At 31.8% G+C, this 21,150-nt stretch overlaps 2 protein-coding genes across 2 annotated transcripts; one reads left to right on the forward strand and one right to left on the reverse strand.

Annotated features, from left to right (window-relative positions):
* Positions 1-933: 933 nt before the first annotated feature.
* LOC102666857 (cyclic dof factor 3) lies at positions 934-4,124 on the forward strand. The gene is made up of 2 exons (XM_006597942.3): positions 934-1,146; positions 2,279-4,124. Exons 1-2 carry the CDS (start codon positions 1,144-1,146, stop codon positions 3,581-3,583), a joined length of 1,308 nt encoding a protein of 435 aa, XP_006598005.1. The 5' UTR covers positions 934-1,143; the 3' UTR covers positions 3,584-4,124.
* An 8,860-nt stretch (positions 4,125-12,984) lies between these two features.
* On the reverse strand, positions 12,985-18,860 carry LOC100797327 (probable inactive leucine-rich repeat receptor-like protein kinase At3g03770). The gene is made up of 7 exons (XM_041010095.1): positions 16,897-18,860; positions 16,409-16,539; positions 15,631-15,871; positions 15,133-15,335; positions 14,992-15,038; positions 14,172-14,283; positions 12,985-13,408 (listed from the first exon to the last, which is right to left on the reverse strand). Exons 1-7 carry the CDS (start codon positions 18,413-18,415, stop codon positions 13,151-13,153), a joined length of 2,511 nt encoding a protein of 836 aa, XP_040866029.1. The 5' UTR covers positions 18,416-18,860; the 3' UTR covers positions 12,985-13,150.
* Between the last annotated feature and the right edge of the window lie 2,290 nt (positions 18,861-21,150).

The raw sequence follows: 21,150 nt of genomic DNA on the forward strand, positions 1-21,150 counted from the left end.
GTTTTTTTAACAGTAAAGATTAAGGTTTGACGAGGAAATAAAAAAAAATAATAATATATATATTAAAAGAAAATTCAAAAATATATTGCATAAGTACTAAATGAATAGCACTAAATTACAACCACATAATAATAATAATAATAATAATAATAATAATAATAATAATAATAATAATAATAATAATAAATTACAATATATTATTAACGTCTGAATATATTTGTCATACTTTTTATATCTTTTAGGGATGCATTTATCTTATCAGGGGAGTCAGAAGACGAAAAGTAAAAAAAATATTATGACAAATATGCCCTTATGCTGACAATCCACGTTGGCAATAATTTCAGTGACAAATTTGTCCTTCTGTGTGTCACGTAGGCGACTTTATTAATGACAATGGACGGAAGTTAACAACATGATATATTTGTCGCACTTTTTACACTTTCAGGGACTATATTTTGTATTTTTATCTTTCAGCGAATTACACATTAAGAGACAAAAGTGACTATTTATCCTAAAATGATTATATGGTTTGGATAAATTTTTTTTATATAAATGATAATCTATTCTGGATACTATAAATTTAACATGAAACATGAATACCGAAAAGTTTATATAATATGAAAATTTAATTTATGGTATAAAACCAACATGCTCATTGCCTCATACTAACATTATATTAGCCAAGTAGAATTAGATTCAAATCGTTAAAGTAAGTTATTAAATTTGAGTTTAGTGGATAAAAAAATTACTAAAAGTGACTAGTTGGACTCTTCAATAACAACCTAAAAAATTAGTTAATATTTCATACTTATATGGTAAAAAAAAAAAATGCCCGTATGTTAAAATCTTATAAGGCTAATTCCAAAATATCATTTAATTTTTATTTTCTTGTTTTGGCAAATAAACAGATTGGTTTCCAGGGTTGTGGGTTCTGTTGTTGGCTTGTTGCGCCATCTCAAGACACCTTTTGGGTCCTAAGTAACTGACTGGGTTCCAGTTGAGGCATGTCCCAAGTTCAAGATTCTGCAATAAAGCTTTTGGGAGCAGATATTCATAATATTCACATTCACATTAAGCCAACCATTCACTTCACAGATACTCTCTTTGACTCAGATTCAGCCTTTGCTTCAACCCATCATCATCATGGTCATGCCATTCAACCCTCCTCTACTCTTTCATTTTCATTCTCGTGATTTGTTCCTTCTCACGTGCTGCTCTTTTTCTTGTGAAAGTTTTTCAGTAAGGTTCTTGCTATAGTTTGCATTTTTAAAATCACAATAAGAAAAGGCTGGACTTTTATTTGCCTTACTGAAATGGGTGTATGAAAGCTATACACGATTTGCTTTTGATTGTTTGAATGATAGAAAACTCTTTTCTTTTCTTTTTTCTTGTCAAGATTTGGTCTTCATGTTGCAAGCTTATTAGTTATTTGTATAATGAATATTTCAATGTGGTTCACATGCCTACCCCGAAAATATTATGCACCAGGTATCCGAAGGTGTTTTGTTTTTGTTCTTTTAAAAAAATAAAGCTATTGAGAAGAGTAGATTGTATCATTTTTAGCCATGTGAAAAAGGGTAGAGAGAGATCAAGAAATACATTGGAGAAAATTGTTAAGAGGGATCCAGTGGTGAATAATATTCTTGAGAATTTGGTCTTTAACTGAGTCCAATAACATTGATAGATCCATGTATCCGATTTCACTTGGTGGAATAAGGCTCTTGTTGTAAAGGTAGGGAGGCTTGTTATAGGGAGGGAACTATAAAGTAAATAAAAGAAAATCATGCTTTGATTTTTGTGGTTCTATAGTAAACATAAGAGGTGGAATTTGATTTGAATTATTTGTGTTTGATTCTGTTTTTAAAATTGGACTGCATTGTTTAACAGGTAATGAACATTATGCAGTTTAAATGAGGCCAAATTAGTGGGTTGTGTTATAATAGCTGTAGCAATGTAATATGGATAGTGGCATGGTGAATGAAGATTCTTACTCTTGTTATGTTATGTTAGAAGTTGAAGGTGATTGTGTTTTCAAATTGATTCTCAATGTCCCATTGTATATCTACTGTTAATCACTTCGCTGGAGCATTACCATGACATACTGAGATGTGCTTAATGTGTGGTTTTTTTATTGTATAATTAATTATCTATATTGGAATGCATATTTTATGCCAACCCATACATTCTGTCACAGAGTTAGCGCCTTTGGCCTTAATTCTTATTGCAAGTTGTCTATTCCATGTATGCCCAGCTGACACAGAATGGTCCTCAATTGCAGAATGGACTTGAAGAATCAACTAACAATGAAGTAGATGTTCCTTTGAATGAAGTATCTAACAAACTGATTGATCCACACAAATATGGTTATGGTACTCCAAACTTGAATAAAAATACTACACTGAAACTGGTGCCTAAAGTAGTTCATAGGACTAATGAACACAGGAATGCTAAAAGAGAAATTGATCATCAAGAAAAAGTTTTCAAGAAGCCAGACAAGGTCCTGCCATGTCCTCGTTGCAATAGTTTGGAAACAAAGTTTTGCTACTTCAACAATTACAATGTTAACCAACCTAGGCATTTCTGCAAAAATTGCCAAAGGTATTGGACCGCTGGGGGGACGATTAGAAACATTCCTGTTGGGACTGGCAAGCGTAAGAATAAGCACTCGGCTCAGTATTGTCAGATACCTATGACTCCTGATGCTGCATCTGTGATCCAGACAGATTCTAAACCTGCTAGTGATATGCTTCTCTTATCTAATGAACTTCCTGTGACTTCAAGACCTATCAAAGGAGGGGAGGAAACTCCTCTTAGTGAATCTTTAGAAACTGTGTTAAGTCTCAATGGCCTGACAAAGATTGAAGTGGACTCCTCCACTCTCAAAGATGATGATGATGAGGAGCCTTCCAGCTCTTCTATGAGATCTAGTGAAATAGAGCAGCTTGGTTTGCCACAACACTCTAATGGTTTAGTTCCTTTACATTCATTTCATTATTATCATGTTCCTTCATGGCCTTACCAATGGAATCCATGTTGGAATGTCAAGGAGTTTAGGCCTAGTAACATCAGTTCTAGAGCTGTTTACACCGATTCTTCAACTATGATGGCAGTTCCTGGCTTCTCCATACCAACAGTAATACTTCCAGGGGTGCCTTATTCGTATTTGGGTTTTATGTCAAGCTGGGCTGAGCAAAAAGAAGAGGCTTCATTGGTTGGATCTGCATTTAGTGGCATCTCATTGTCTTCATGTTCAGTTAGCAACAGCACTTGTTCGGGTAATAGGTCCCCAACCTTGGGAAAACATCCTAGAGATGGAAGTACACCGGGGGAAGATGCAATGAAACAGAATCTTTGGGTGCCTAAGACTGTAAGAATTAATGACCCAGAAGAGGCAGCAAATAGTTCTATATGGTCAACTTTGGGGACAAAGTCTGAACAGAACAAATTCATTATGAAAGGAAGTGTTTTTAAATCATTTGAACCAAAGTCACAGGCCAGTCCTCATATTTTAGATGATAATCAAATTCTAAGGGCTAACCCTGCTGCTTTCTCGCGCTCTGAATCTTTTCAGGAAAGAATGTAAAATCCTGTATTATGTTCCAGTTTTTGGTTTTGTCAGCTCAACCATGTCAAATTGGCATTTGTAGTTGGATGAGGCTCAGAAGACTTCTGAAAGTCCATTTCTGTCATGGATAATTCCATGTATTGATGTTAAAGAAGATAGCCATGGCAAGAACCTTGAAGAAATTTTAAGTTGTATGTTCACCAGTCAATAAGAATCTCAACCTTGTGTCACCATTTGCTTCATGGTAAAGAAAGAGTCATGGAAGAACTTGAAATCTGACTGAGGTATGATATTTAGGCTTCTAAACAGTTGCAATCAAGATATTACTCCTTTGAGTTGATTCTTTGTTTCATTTGATCTTCATATTTTCATCATTGTCCAGTCAATCTTAGGTTAGGAATTTGCATTGACTTCTTTATGTGCTGTTTTCTGACTTTTTGAGGAATTTATTTTATTGTTTTCTTCCCTTTTTTTCCAAAAGATTGGCCTTGTATTGTATATTGAAAGTTGATTATAGCAAAGAGAAAAATGCCTCAGGCCACAGGCTTGTTGTAGCAAATTTTCTTCTTGTCTTATACATAGATGAAGTCAAAATGATGCTATTGGTGACAATCTCTATTGCGATCAGGTAAATTATAGTCATATATTTGCTTCAAGACATCAGTGCATATTTTAGAGCACAATACATACTTTTCCCTTTTGACTTTACCTGTCATTTTTTGCGTAGAAGTTGATTAATTTATGTTTTTCTTCATTCCGTGTTTCCGTTGATTAATAGCTGTTGTCATTTTCACCTTTGTCATAGCTATTGTTTCTGATATCTATGATAAGTAGGATATGCTGAGAAAACTTTTTGGCTATTTTATTTTAGCCTGGGGTTGGAAATTGCTGAACCACATCATGGATATGATAAGCAGGATATGATGGATTGGTCCACACTGTAATGAATAAATGCTGACCACAAATTCTTACAGTAGAAGACATTGCTTATATAGTGCAAAATTACAGTGTCCTCCTGGACTCTGGTTTTCATTGCCAAAGGAATAAATCAGGCATATACTATTTTGAGATTAATAACATGAAATTCTTTGCAGTTTTCATACATCATATGATTGTATATCTTATTTCATTTGTTGACTGTTCCATAGCTTAAACATTTTAGGAGTAGCTTTCAGAATCACTTCAACTTTTCTATTAGAAAATAGGATAAAATATATTTTTGGTCCCATAAAATATCTCTAAATTCGATTTGAGTCCCTATAAATTTTAATATGTTTTAGTCTTTGCATTTTAACGAAACACATGTTTTTAGTCACTGATGATAAGAGACAAATACCACATCATTTTTTTTAAATATAGGGACTAAAAACATTAAATTTTTATAAGACTAAAACTGAATTTCAAACATATTTTGAGACTAAAGATTTTACCCTAGAAAGTAACTCAAAATGAGATTCAAGTCCATTAATTATACGTGTTCACTATACTTTTATTCTTTAACTCTGAATTTGTACTTATTGCTGTTGAGTTAGAGCCCTAGAAGGTGAAAAATCAGGGAACAGAGGGGCTCAGGTTATTATCAGATTAGAGCATTGTGAAGGTAACTTAAAAGTTTTGCTTGGGCTTCTGGCCGGTCAACCATATATTTGACTAAGAACTGTTGAATACATGTTGTTCTTACCTCATCTTGGAGAGGACTAGGATCTCTCGAATGGTTGAGTGGTATGAACTTTTATGATGGACAAATTTCACATATTGACATAGGGCATTGCTTTGTGTACCCAATACAATTGCTGGCACACCCAGCAAAACAGTAAAATTCCATTTTTGTCCTTCTGTAAAGCTGATACAGATTGATGAATCTATAAGCCCAATACGGATTGACCAATCCATAAGCCTCATACAGATTGAGGTCCAAACGATGCTCTAACCAACTGAACTAATAAGTCAATTATGTTATAAAATAATTAATGTCGTTATATATAACAATAAAATTTTTAATGTATATTTAATGCATATGTAAATTTAGATAATAAATTTTGTGACAATTAATTTTGATATAATAATCTGTAAGTCCAATACGAATTGATCAATTCATAAGCCTCATGCGAATTGGGGAATTGCTTTGGGCACCCAGCGTTTTTGCTAGTACATCCAATAGTTTCCCAAAATGCAAAAACTGTCCTTATAGGCATTTTGGGTTATAAATAGCATATTCCTTTTTTTTTCATTTTTGCAGTGTCTTTTTGATTTCGTAAAACCCCACTCTATAACTGAAGCTTGCTTTCATTATCTTCCGTTGGTGCGTGTTTGTTGTCGTTGGTGGTGCACGTGCTTTGTTAAGGATATACAGTGAAGTTTGGTGATTTTTTAGAATGTTTTAAATAATATTACCAAATTAATATTTATAAAATTGCTAAAAACTATTGCTAACATATAAAAAAAATTAATTTCTATAACATATTAAAAAAAATAATTAAAATTATTTTTTTAAAAAAAACTCATACGGATTGATGATCCGTATTAGTCATACGAATTGTTAATTCGTATGATTCATACAGATCATCAATCCGTATGAGTTTTTTTATTAAAATTATTTGAAAAAATAACTAAAAAATTAATATTATTTTTTAAAAAAAAACTTATAAGCATATAACTCATATGGATTAACAATCTATATGAGTTTTTTTTAGATTAATTATAATTTTGTAATTATTTTTTAAAAAATAATTAAAAATTAGAAAAAAAAACTCATACGGATCATCAATATGTATGAGTTTCTTTTATTTTAAAAAAAATTAGTTATTTTTTATAAAAAATAATTAAAAAAATAATTCATACGGATTGATGATTTATGTGAGTATTTATGAAAGGACATAAATGAAATTTCCCTATTTTGCTGGGTGCACAAGTGTCCAAAAATTATGAAAGGTAAAATCATATATGGATGGACTTTGGAGGTTCTGGGGTGAATTGGTTAATGGAACACTTCAAGAAGCGGAGGCTAGAAAGCAATGCCATGGTTAGATGATTGTCATAATCTATTTCTTGCACACTTTAGGGAAAAATGATAAGTCTGTAGGGTTTATTTTCATCATAGACATTGAAAAAAGGGAGTAATTCCTGAAGTATTTAACCTTTAAAAAATTGAAACAGTTTTTTTTAAGGAAACATGCTCATATTATTAAATCATGAGAGCATAACTCAGCAATACAATTTGGTAAATGATAGAAATCTTGAGGACTAGCATAATCTCTAGATGCCCTATCTAGGCCATGTGCAACTAGATTTGCTTGCCTTCTAACAAATCATGCCCTATAACTTGGTTCTGCTATCAAATGGTCTCTGCAGCACCTAATTATGCTGCCAAACTCGGTCAACTCAATGTTAGCTGAAGCAATACTATAAGCTACACTTTGATAGTCTACCTCTATAATAACCTGTTTTAAGTTTAATTCCTTTAGCCACCTAATAGCTTCTAGTGCTGCAATTGCTTCTCCTTCGACCACCTTGGGAACAAAATCTCGCACCAAAGATTGGACCTGAACAGCCTGCCCATAATTGTTTTGACGATTTTTCTTTGCGCACCCAGCAAATTGTTGGTACCCACACCTAGCACAACATGTGCAATTTCAATTTTGCCCTTTCATAATAGGACTTACGGATTGTCAATCCATATTAGACTTACGGATACCTTTGACTTTCAAAAATATGTTTTATGAATTAATTTAAAATTATTAGCATGACACTCTAACCAACTGAACTAATAGACTAATTATGTTTTAAAATAATTAATGTCGCTATACATAACACTAAAATTTCTAATGTATATTTAATGCACATGTAAATTTACATAATAAATTTTGTGACAATTAATTTTGATTTAATAATTAATTTATTTACATATATAAATTGTAAATAAAAATCATAAGTTTAAAATTGTGCATGTTGTTCTGGGTGTACCAATAATTTGTTGGGTGTGCAAAGAAAAAACCCTCGTTTTGAATACAACAACATTGCACTTCAAGCTCCCTTGTTGGGGAGGTTCCCATCAGTTTGGTGCTTGATGCCTCTTCATCGGGCCATTGTCAACACTATGAATGATCTGAGCACTACTCGAATGCTGAAGCATCTATCTCGCTCTTCAAACTACACTTGTGATACCATTTACTCCGATATACATATTTATATAATAAAATACATGAAAATGTGAAATTACATAAAATAGATTTTATTTTCTAAGCATAAAAGAGTTCACGTGGGTAAAAGATTCACATTCATGTTAATAGTCAAATTAAAAACTTAACAAAAATAAGGGTATAGAAATATCTCTGATCCAAAACAAGGTCATCCAATTATTTTTTTACAAAAGGAAAACAAGTTAAGAAGTGGAACAACATAAAGTAACATGTTCACAACATTATGCAAATAATATAGAAATCCATGCCCTAATGTCACATCCTATTAAAGTTTTGTGTCCTAGCGTCCTCTAGTATAAGATTCTTTAAAGTCGTTTGCCTAACCATTTAATCTCATGAACACAAGGTTCGAGATCATCATAGAATTCAAACACAAACAACACACACGCACAATATAAGTATAATAAGCTCAAGTTAGCACAACTCGCATCATTTTACCACTCATTGCGTAACATCACTTATCCTAAGGATTTAATCACAAAATTACATACCACAACTTCACATTAATCACGTGTTCAGAACACACATTTCAAGTATAACACAACATCTCACACAATTTATTACCCACCATCACGTAATAAGATCTCTTAAGATCTCTCATTTTTTTCTTTAATGGTAGATTTCATTTTGGGATCTTTGGTAACTTTTTGTAGGTTCCATATGGATCCCACTTTTAAATATTATATTTAGATATTTATTAAATTAAATATAATTAATTAAGTAATTAAATTTAATGAAACATGGAAGAAAAAAATTTATAAATATTAAAAAAATAGTAAAATGAGCATAAATTTAATTTTTATTTGTGACTAAATGTTAAACAAATGAAAAATACATAAATTTGATAATAAATAAAAATGTAACACATTAATGACAAAGAAAAATCAAATTTCATTATTCTTGTGACAGTCATGTTCCCAAATATGCAACAGAGTAACGATCACCGTGTACATAGTGCCTGTCGCGGCTTGCCTACTCATTTTTTCCCCTACATTTTCATTTTTGCCCTTTAGTCTCTCTCCTTTTTTTATTTCTTTTTTTCAATTTTTTTCCTCCCTCTCTCTCCTGTACCAGGCATGCCTTTTTTATTTCTTTTTTTCAATTTTTTTCCTCCCTCTCTCTCCTGTACCAGGCATGCCTTTTCTTCTTCCTCCATCGCAGCCTCATCCTACGCCTCGTCTTCTTTCTTCTTCCTTCTTTTTTCTTTTTCCTCAATCACGACCTCTTTTGCAGCGGCCGCGGCCTCCTTCTCCCTTTTCCTACGCGATGGATGCGTTCTCCCTCCACCTCACCCTCCACCACGACCTCCTCCCCCTTCCCCCTTCTAGAACTCCGTTGCAGCCTCCTTTCCCAACGCTGGTATGTGTATTTGGTTTTTATGGTCTGTTGGTCTCTCCCCCTACTAATTTCTTCTTCTTCATCATCATTCCATCTCCTCTTCTATTGGTTTCTCCTGCATTTTGGTGTTAGGGAGATAGAGCAAAAAAAAATGTTTTTTTAACAATGTTCAGATCTTAAGGGTTCTTGTGCAAGAACCCATTCTCCATGCTGGAGATATGCCCAACTCCTTTATTGGGAGATCTTATGAAGACCGGATCTTGAGCTTAAAATTCTTGTTGAAAATCTGACACTAAAGTTGTTGTAAGACCCTTTCAAATAATTTACGTCACTTAAGAAAAATAATTAATTTAGTTAATCATATTAAATATGTCAATTATTTGTGTTATTATTCCAAAATTATCCTTTTCTCATCTTTGTATCCACTTAATTGTTTCTATTAATGTTTGGAGAGAGAATAATTAAGTAAGAGTATCTAGGAGAAAAATAATTAATACATCTAAAAATTAAAAAGAATCTTATAAAAAAAACAAATGAGAAGAGTGTTATATTTAAGAACCGAAGGAATACAAAATAATTTGCTATGCATGTATAAACAAATTATTCCCAAAACACTTTTGTGGTCCTCCTGCGGTTAGTTACAGGTAAGAATCAATACTTATGATACAGAGTAGTTTGTATTGTTGAGTGTTGACCCAAACAGTTCACAAGGAATGTCAAGATGAAATATTAATGACAATAATGGAGAAATGCACTTTTGTGGCCCTCCTGCGGTTAGTTACCGGTAAGAATCAATACTTATGATACAGAGTAGAGTAGTTTGTATTGTTGAGTTTTGACCCAACAGTTCACAAGGAATGTCAAAGATGAAATATTAATGACAATAATGGAGAAATGTGTAAGGGGCCTCTCCAATGAACAAACTGATAGGGCATTCGTGGAAGATATTCTCTGGAATTTGTAGTTTGCAACACAAGTTCAAAATTCATGGAGAAGACATTCAAATGATCACAAAGACTCGCCTATCATCCTACAAGGAGACATTCAAATGATCACAACATTATTCTTTTTTTGAAAAAAAAAAAGGAAAACATAACAAGTCTTTTTGAAACTCAAATGCAGTCTTTGCAACATCTGAGTAAAGAGAATCTTGCGATCAACTTATTTGATGAGGAGGACAGCCATAAAACTTCCCTTCAAAGTACAAAATTTTAAAGACTAGGAACAGTACAAAGTGGAATAATTTCTAATTATAACACTTGTTACAATTACATGGTGCATGTCATCATAAATATAGTGAGATGGCAAAATTAAGACTATGGTATAAGATTACTCGTTATGAAATATAATAAAGAAAAAGAACGGATAAATATCTATTTTTATCTTTGAATTTGTTAGGTACCGATAGTTAGGTCCTTGAAAGAAAAAATTAAAATTTTATTCCTGAAATTATAAAAAGTATGACGATTAATCCTATCGTTAGTTTTCTTTAACTCCAATGACTATGTCTATGTAACACTTTTGGTGATGACATGACAACGGACGGTTGTCACATGTCATTTACTTGGTTATCATATGTCAAAAAATTAACTTTTTAATTTGATCTTTGAACTTAATAACTTGTTGTCATGTTAATCTTTGAACTTAATCAATTGCTAACATTTTGGTTCCTAAAAGCACGTCTGAATTCTAACAAATAATTTACTTTTAAAAGTTAGGATATTTATTTAATTAAGGAGAAAATTAAAAAACAAAGACATACAAAATTGATCATTTTATTCGACCAAAATTTAAGATGAAATTGGATACTTTTGTTTTTCACCTTTTATTGTATTTTATTTTATTTTGTATACTCCAACATGACTAATATAATAGGCGAACTTTTATACTCAATTTTGTAGGTTGTATATATTGTATATTCCAACATGACAAACAACAACTATATTTTATGTTCAATTTTATAGGTAGTATATTTTTAACTTATAATGGGTCATGTCCTGTAATACTCAATCTTTGAACAACAATGTAAAAACTACAAAAGGATATGTAAGAAAATAGTTCTAATACTTTTATTTTTCATGTCCCCTTTATATTCAATTGTTATGACGGGTCAAGTATTTTTTTTAACTGTTTGTTCATCATTAACATTATTTCATAAAATTAATTAATTAATTAAGATAATATTCTACACATATTAATAGCATATAAGATAATAACTTAGTTTGGGTAGAATATCTGGTTTGGAACCTTGTAGAATAATGTTAGTAATGTCTTGGGTTTAACACTTACTATTTTGATGTAATCACTCATAACTTTTAGTTTCATATTCATAGTATAATTTAAATGATAGAATTGGAGAAAGAATAGAAGTACGAGAATATAGTAATGTTTATGCTAATAATTTCATGCAAAATGAGACTTAATTGGAAATTTAAAAGTACTTTTAGGAATCAAAATGATAGTCCATGTTAAATTCAAGATCCAAAATGTTAATAAGTTGTTAAATTCAAGGACTAAAATGATGGCAATTTGTTATGTTTAGAGATCAAATCAAAAAGTTAATTTTTTGACATGTGATAGTCATGTAAATGATATGTAACAGTCAAGTAAATGACATGTGACAATTGTCTGTTGCCATGACATCACCAAAAGTGTTACATAAACACAATCATTGGAGTTAAAGAAAATTAATTATAGGACTAATTGTTACACTTTTTATAATTTCAGGAATAAATTTTAATTTTTCATCTTTCAAAGACCTAACTATCGATGCCTAACAAATTCAAAGATAAAAATAGATATTTATCCGTTCTTTTTTTATTATATTTCATAACTAGTAATCTTATACCATAGCCTTAAATGATTAACATGACAACAAGTTATTAAGTTCAAAGATCAAATTAAAAAGTCAATTTTTTGACATATGATAACCATATAGATGACACGTGAAAATCACGTGTATGACACATGATAACCGCCAGTTGTCATATTATCATCGAAAGTGTCAAACAGACACCTCCGTTTAAGTTAACAGAAAAAACTAACAGTAACACTAATTTATCATACTTTTTACAAATTTAAAAATAAAATTTTAATTTTTCATTTTTTTAGGAATTTAACTGTAAACGCTTAACAAATTTAAGAAAGAAAATATATATTTATCCAAAATTGAAGATATAGAATCTCTTTTTGAATTAGCTGTTTTAATGTCATATGTAATGACCCTACACTGGAAAATGTCAGTTACTTTTCTCATACCTTGGTAGGAAGAAAGTAGTATATACTATATTCAAAGCACTTCTAACACCGCTTATGTTTCAGAGTCACGAGGCCATGACCAGAGACACTTTTCTGTTATAACAAACAACTACATTGGAAGTACAGGATGAATTTAATGCATAGGCCATACAGTCATAATCATAAAAACTGTGAAATTGATTGTTACAACTTACAACAACTACCACCGTCATCATGGATTCACTCAAATAAGGGTAAATGTAAGTATGTGCTTAGTTTTACCTCTTGAATTAATCAATCGATTTACATCTAATTTGAAGTTTATTTAGGAATAAATACATCAAATCTAAAGTTACTAAACCTAGCGTTTGTGTTTTTTGCCTAAAACAAAAAACTTGTGTTTTTTAGTTGACGTGAGGTGAAAAATGTAACATGCATACATTGACGACATCAATCCAATTAAATGGAGGTTTTAATAAGCTGTCCATGATCATAATTTTGGCCGCCATATCATAAATTTAGTTACATGACGTTATCTACTTGAGGACGATTTTCCATCAAAATTAATGAGTTGGGTAATGGGAAAGTGAAAAATTGAAATACTAGAGATTGACTTTATGCATTCAAAGAATTGGATGAAAACCATAACAAAAAGAAATAAATAAATAAGAGGGAAAAAATTTAGGCACACGTACAAATTGAATTCTGATAATGAACATGATTATAAAATTGTGACAATGCTGTAAAATCAAACTTTTGTACAAGGTAACATACACCCTATTAGTTGCTGGAAATTTCTTACAAATCTTAATTATGTCTCCCTGGAGGATGGTGCAGGTGAGTAACTGTGATCACTTGAGTCTCTTCTCCATGAATTCTGAACTTGTGCTGCAAACTGCAAATTCCAGAGAATATCTTCCACAGAAGGCCTTTCAGTTGGGTCACCAGAGAGACACCTTACACATATCTCCATCATTGTCATTAATGATTCATCTGAACATTCCTTGTGAACTGCTGGGTCAACAATACTCCTTCTAGCTATGTCATCAGTTTTGATGCTTACCTGTAACTGCAGAAGAGAGCACAATAACATTAATTGTTAGAATTAGGTGGAAGTACTTTACTACCTCTTGTGCTTAACACAGGAAAGTTAGGTTGTAATTCAGATATGTTGCACAGTGTTGCTTAGGTTGCATTTGATTTATATTATGGGACACTACAAAGAGTACAGTACAACACAAGTAAATGAATCACAAGACAATTTTGTGTCATTAGTTGCTTGATGACCAACAAACAGGACTATATTGTGCTATCTGCAGTTTGATATGCATACTGGAAAAAATAACACATTTACTATAATATCCTTTTTGTTGTGCAACGTTTCATGCAAAGGGCTGGGAAGATGAAGTAGCGAAGCTTTCTCTTTTTCTTTCTGTGCTAAGGACAAAATTTTGTGGCTCAGTTTAGAGGATAATAAAAAGATTAAAACTTAGATGGAATTATTTAGATAATTTTGGTATTGAATTGCATCAAAGGTCAACATACATTACCAAAAGTGAAAATGCAAGTTTGGTTGGAGAACATTAGCAAAATCACTTAAACAACTGTATGTAAATTTTGTCCTCATGAAAACTAGTTTTGTACTGACTCATGTCTTGAGCTGTTTTTATCTAGCACTTATGCTATTCTAAAAATCAAATAAAGTACAATTTTTTTATGTTGTACAGTCCCTCAGTATTTTAGCAAATCAAAGTACTTTTAATGTTAAATTTGCAAACTTATCCATAACTAGTCTAAAATGTTTAAGCATGAAACTTGAAGGTAATACTCACAAGATCTTTTAGTGTTCCAACTTCATTGTGGAACATTATTGGTCGTCCCAGAATGATTTCTAGCAAGATTACCCCAATGTCATAGACATCATTCTTGTCTTCATCCTTGATCCTGCATAAATAATTAATGTAATCACCTCAATTAATGCCAATTGAAAAGAACTATACATTATTATAGACAATCAACAAAGCACCAATTTAGTAGTACGAGACTCAGGAAAAGATTTTATAATAAGTCCACATGATTGTAGACATTGAAATTTGAAACATTTAAGGGTCGACAAATTGAGGGTTTTACTAACATTTCTTCACATTAGAGATACCAATGGAGTGGTTAGCATTGGAAGAAGCAGATATATATGGATCAGGGTTGAGATTTATCCAAGGGAATATGCATCAGGGGGTGAAAAAGAATTAATAAAATTCTTACCTGTCTATTTCTACAACTAGTATATATATTTCAACTTTAAACAGAGAGCATATGTGATAAAATGCATTTCATGGGAAAATCCAATGACAGTGAACCCCCCCATTCAGTGTCAAAACATTTAATTCTGTTGTGTTTAATTTTCTAAATACTATAACCCTGAAAGTTCCATCGAATCAACACACCCTTTTCATGCTGAAGTTCACGTGGAACCCATGTAATAGGGGAATGAAACCAACCTAGAACAGAGTGGGACCCGTGTCATTTAGTAAACGCTTACATGAATTTCATTTCACTCAATAGTAAAGAGTGTATTTAGATAACACTTCTTATTCTCTTAGTAGCTAAAATTAGGTTTTATTACAATATCGGTAATTATTTTTTTTTTTTTACCTTGCTTGGACATTTCCTTTAAAGCCAGGGGAAGTTCCATTGCTGATCTGAAAGTTTTAAAGAAAACAATTTTGATGAGTAAAATCAGAAATGAGTGAAGATATAGTAGTAGTAATATAAACAAAGATTTGTTCCATTTACCATTCTTTTATTTTCAGCAGAGAGTGGCAGATTATAACTGCTTATTTTAACATTGTGATTGTTATCCAAAAGAATATCTGTTATCTTCAGATTATTTGAATACAGTCCAGGCACTATCCCTGTGTGCAAAAATTGAATGCCTTTCACCACTCCAATTGCAGCTGTTATTCTCTGAGTCCAAGAAAGCTTTTCCCCAGAAGATCCTATTGAAAGTATATGTTAGAGGAAATATTCATTTCCTTTTATCTGAACATGAGAAAAATTTAGGTCCTGTTTGGTTTGAGAAAACGTTTACAATGATTTGTTTTCAAGCAACTATTTGAAAATAGGAAATAAAATGAAAACAAATTGACATTTTTGAATTACATGCAAAAGTAGAAAATGAAAACAAAATCTTAAACCTAACAATTCCTAGAAAGGACTTTAGTGTACAAAATTAATGAAATTTATGGTATGTGGGAATTTAGAAGGAAGATTGTGATGGAAAAGTTTCCTTACCCGAAACACAGCTTCTTAAACTTTTATTTGGAACAAACTCAAATATGAGAAATACATTGTTTACACTTGAATCATCTTGGTTGCTCTCAAAAGCATGCCCAAGTGCACTAACCAAGTGTGGATGCCTTAGTTTTGAAATCATCTCAACATGGTGCATGTAAGTCTGAGGGCCATGTTTCTTTCTCATTTTCAAACCTCTAATAGCAATTTGCATTCCATCAGAAAGCACCCCTTTATAAATCTGCCATGATAGTTAATGTAAATTAAATTTTGCAAGTCACAAAGATAATGGAGAACAACTATGCAAAAAATTATATGCATAATCAGCAGGGCGAACTACAGAGCCTAAACAATACAAACCTATGCAAAAGTTTCCAGTTACAACAAAGGGAAAGTATACTGTAATAAGCAAATGAGAGTATAATAAACTCTACAATAAGTGTGAGATAGATGGCTAGCTACCCTGTGAATATAATTTTCAACAGAAGTCATGCCAGAGATTCAAATGTACCTCATCTAAAGACAATACATAGCCGCAGACTTTGTACTTAACAACAAGTTTTCTCAAATATTATTCATATATAGTTATATGAAGCCTAATTTTTGGCAACATACACTTATGTGTTGTCCAGATTATTGACATATTTGTTCTAGTATGGAGTATCTAGAGTCAAGTCGGAGCCATCACAAAATTACAGTTCTATAGGTTAGGGCATCAAGCATTTGGTAGGTAACTATATATATGATTCTGTCAACCTTAATAATCTCTAGTACATACCTGACCACGTGGGCCTTCACTTATGAAAGATGATTCATCAAAATTGTTTGTAGCTTCCTTAAGTTCCTCCAAAGCAAAGGTCCTATAAGCAGGAAGGCTGGCTCCCATCTTCATTGTTTCTGATATATACCCTGCAAACAAAGAAAATAAAATGACTATATGTGACATGTAATAATTAATAGAAATGAAGGTTGTGAGTGACATGCTCTAATTCCTTGATTTCTATGATACATTCTGCACTTTAGCACAATAGATATGCACTTATTTTATTAGATCTAATCTGTTATAGTCATAGAAATAAAACCTGAAATGTCTCCTACTCTAAATTCAATATTTTTTTTTGCATATGTTGATACATCTACAGCCAGACAGAACAACATATTCTCAGAATTATGTTTTAGCCCTTAAACCAAAAACTTGAACACAAATAATCTCATGTTTCAAAATAAAACTTTTGAACCAATAAGGCAAAAGATTTGAGGATTTACTTGCATCATTGAGAAGTTTTGCTGTGTTTGCTGATGATACATGTTCTATTATGGACCTTGTTGATGCCCTCACAACACGCTTGCTATTCACCCGGCTCATGACATGCTCCTTTATGGATCTTGTTAGTGTTTCCACAGCACGTTTGTCAGGAACCCTTTTGATGATATGCTCCATTATGGACCTTGTAGTAGTTTTCACTTCATCTTCATTATGTTCCTGACTGATAGCATGCTCCAAAGTAGACTTTGAAGGTATTTTCACTACTTGTTTCTTATGAACTCGGCTAACAACCAAGATGACCACTCCTACAATCAACACTCCACCAACAAGACCTCCCATACTAGATACAATAATTGCTTTACTAGTTGTTCTCTTGTGCTTCTGTTGATGGGTTATGATCGTCACTGCCAAAGCCTCATTGCTGCAGAAATCTGAAGGGTGCTGATCTTGGTTCTTGTTTGATAAGCAGTTTCTAGCATACAGAACAACCCTGGTCTTTGGTTCTAAACAAGTGGGAAGTTCCCCTTTCAGAAGATTTGAAGACAAATTTACAAAGTGGAGATCATCATTGCATGACAAGTTATTGAGAAGCATGCCAGTGAATTTATTTGAGGAAATATCAAGGTAATTGATGGAAGGCAGAGACAATAAGGATGGTGGAAATGGCCCCACAAAACCATTCAATGAAAGGTCTAGCCTTTGGAGCAGATAGAATGAACTTAAATTAGAAGGGACACTTAACCTGAAGCTATTATTTCTAAGCACAAGGGAAACCAACTTGGTGGGGAGAGAAGGAAAATGAGGTCCAAATGTGTTGTTTTCCAAGTTAAGAACTTGAAGGTTTGGCAAATTCTTAAGATGAGGAAGTTCCCCAGATAACTGATTATTTGATAGATCTAACACCCTCAAGGTATGAAGAGCATTCAATGAAGTTGGCAGGCTCCCACTAAGCCAGTTGTTCCTCATACTAAGCATAGCCAAACCTTGAAGTGAGCCTACCCAGTTGGGAACCTCACCATTGAAGTTGTTATCATCAAGCACCACTGACTGAAGGTTCCTCAGAAGTGAAAGCTGAGAAGGGATGGCTCCACTGAAGTGGTTTGAGGTAATGTTAAGTATTTCCAATGAAGACATTTGAGCAATGCTTTCAGGTAAGTTCCCCCAGAGTCCAAGAGAAACTAAGGAAATGACTTTCAAGCTTGAAAGAGTGCCTAGTGTAGCAAATAGAGTATCTGAGGAGAAGTTTTGAGGCAGTGGATTATACTCATTGTTGCCAACAACATGCAGCTGTGTCAAGCTATCCTCATAGCAGACTAGTGTCAAATATGAGGTAGGTTCAATGTTGCAAAAGTCTGTGGTGCTGCTGAGAGTACCTAGTGCTGATGGATAGCCAAGAAGTTGCTGAACCTTGAGTAGTGTTTGAGACTGAGAAAACTCTAACTGCTCTGAGAGTTGGATGGTGGCAAGAAACAAGGTTAAAAGGAGTAAATGTGAAAGGGAAACTGGTTTTGATGCCATCTTCTCTTCCAATGGATAGAGAGAGAGAGATCACTTGGATAAATAAGGACACAAAGGGGTTTTGGATTAGGCTTCTAGGAACAAGCTTCTGTCTCTGCCATTCATTCAATACAAATGAAACCAACCATCTTTTTTTCACTCTAGTTCTTTCTGATCTTCCATGGCATGCATTAAGCATTGACACATAAGAAGCACTAGGCACTGCAAAACATGAAACATTTTACAGTGGACCACATTCTCAGTTCATCCGTTAACCATATTTGCAATGTAAAGTGCTTATGCTTTTGTGTTAGTTTGGGTGCAGTTAGTATCATGACAATACGCTAGTTACCTAATGGCTAAGGCTAATTTTATATTGTATTGTATATTCTATAAAAATGTGTACCTTTTTGTTCTGTATCTTACTGAAATTTGGAGCGCGACTGTGGCTGTGGTTTGGCATACTCTCTCTCTTGTCTCCTCTAACAAGCCACCTAATATAATGGTTCCTCTTTCAGATTTTTTATTTTTTTAGTGAATTGGTGTAAAATTAAGTTACGGTTTGTTTTGAAAACTAAAAAGAAATGATATGAACAATAAAATAAAGTTAGATTCACACTTTTACTTTCTATATTAATTAAAAAAATAACATAACAATAGCAATGTTACTTAAGTGTATAGAAACTGAGTTTCATATATCCTCTTTCCATATTCCATACACAAGACTTATGAATAACATAATAACAATAATTGTTCTAGTTAAGACAATGTAAGTAAAAAATTAATATACAATAATATTACTTAGGTTTCAAATATAGATGATAAAAAATTTAAATATTATAGTCTTAAATATAAGTAAATTTTAAATAATATTATTACATTTAGTGAAATAATTTTTAGAATATTATTTATTTAATTGAAATTTTATTTTCAAATGATTTATTTTTATTCATAATATTAAGTTTTAATAAACGATAGTTTTATTTTCTTAGGGAGATTAACAAATTCAAATGAGGTTGATTGATTTTTTTTTACCTATAATAATAAAGAAGGGAGGAAATAATATTTTTGCATAACAAAGAGTTTTGCCTTAGATCTATTTTTTTCTCTTAAAAAAATTGTCATTTATCCCCCAAACACCATCATTAATGTCCCTAATAACGTGACTGTGAAAAAGGAAGATATTATAAGTGAAAATGTCTAATCATAAAATATAGGGGGTTCTGCATTCCCGATGCATATCAGATTATTAAGGCATCAATAAATAATTGTGTGATTATATCATAGCACTCAAGGACACACGAAAATGTGAAAGTAGTTTGTCGTTTTACATAGGAAGTTGCACACACTATCCCATTCTTTTAATCTTAAAAGATTTGTTTATTAAAATAAATAAAAAAAATGATTTTTCTTAGAATAACTAAAAAAAATAATAAAAATATTTATTTTATTAAAATAACCATTTATTTCAATAAATAAATTTAAACAATTCACTGGTTTTGTTTTACACTTACAATGGCCAGTTAATTTGGGACCATACACAAACTTAGTTAATGCTCACCAATTTCTAGCAATGGTAGCATGCAAACAATCGAATATTATTTTAAATTCATATGCACATTCTTTCCGGGAATTTCATTTTAAAGATGGGAAGCGATTAATAAAAAAAGAAGAAGAAAAATAAATTGAGAGTCGAGTAGAGTTTGGTACTAATTATTTGTAAATGTTTGCGTAAAGAAAGTAATTGTAAATATCAGTTTTTTTTTTTAAATTAATGTTAACGTAAAAAAAATCAATGTTAATGTATGTTAACATCGATTTTTACAAAAAGTCGATGTCAATATACAAAACGTTAATATCAGATTTTTACAATGTTAATATTAACTTTTACAAAAAAATTGATATTAACTATTAACATTAATACATAAGTTAACATCGATTTTTTATAAAAAAAAATCGATCGATGTAAACCTATGTTAACATCGTTTTTGTCAACATTAATATATTTTTATTGTGTAATTCTTATTAGATGAAATTAGTTATTTAAATAATCGATGTTGTAAATTGTACGATTTTTTTTAATAGATATTGATGATAATATTTTTAACATCGATTACAAAAATCGATGTAAAAAGTAATAAATAACCGATAAAGAAAACATATTTTCTAAATAATAATGACATGTAATTGTCATGTTTCAAACCCACCTCGACCCGCTTTTTAAATGCTGATGTTTTTTTTTTTTAAAAAAAAAAAGAAGAAACGCTGCCCTAATGATTATTTGAAATTTATAACATATCATACCTAAGCAATTTATAAAGAGAAAAAATAAAATATTTATTATAATAAAATTATAAAAATTTAAATACTATTAACGAGCATTAAGTATACCAAATATTTCTAAAGTAACATGTTCAAGGCATTGGATGCCATAGTAACAGATGAATTGGAGATGAATCCAGTAGATATGTCACGAGAATAACTAAGAATTCTGAATAAATATTGAATAAGTTAATGATTTTACCCATCCGTTATATTATTTCAAAATTCGTGCATCCATGTGTCACTCTAGGAAAAGGAAGTAACGGACAGAGAATATATTGTTGAGCTCGTGATACATTTGTCAATTGTAAAACGTAACCTTTTACGCCTGGTGAGTGAAACGGACAAATGCCCGCGGGACCAAACTTCACGGGTCTGCTTTTCATTTCTGTTCTTGTTCGTTAAAGACATACAAGTAAATAGTGAAATTCCTA

This window comes from Glycine max, chromosome 15 (genome assembly GCF_000004515.6).
Source record: "Glycine max cultivar Williams 82 chromosome 15, Glycine_max_v4.0, whole genome shotgun sequence".
Classification (NCBI taxonomy): Eukaryota; Viridiplantae; Streptophyta; class Magnoliopsida; order Fabales; family Fabaceae; genus Glycine; species Glycine max.

What these genes read in the sequence shown, in the direction of transcription:
- LOC100797327 (XM_041010095.1), bottom strand. Translation starts at nt 18,415, where the DNA reads ATGGCATCAAAACCAGTTTCCCTTTCACATTTACTCCTTTTAACCTTG. An exon ending in AAAGGAAATGTCCAAGCAAG is followed by an intron (nt 14,284 to 14,991) that starts GTAAAAAAAAAA and finishes TTATTTATGCAG; the next exon opens with GATCAAGGATGAAGACAAGA. An exon ending in TTGGAACACTAAAAGATCTT is followed by an intron (nt 13,409 to 14,171) that starts GTGAGTATTACC and finishes TCTCTTCTGCAG; the next exon opens with TTACAGGTAAGCATCAAAAC.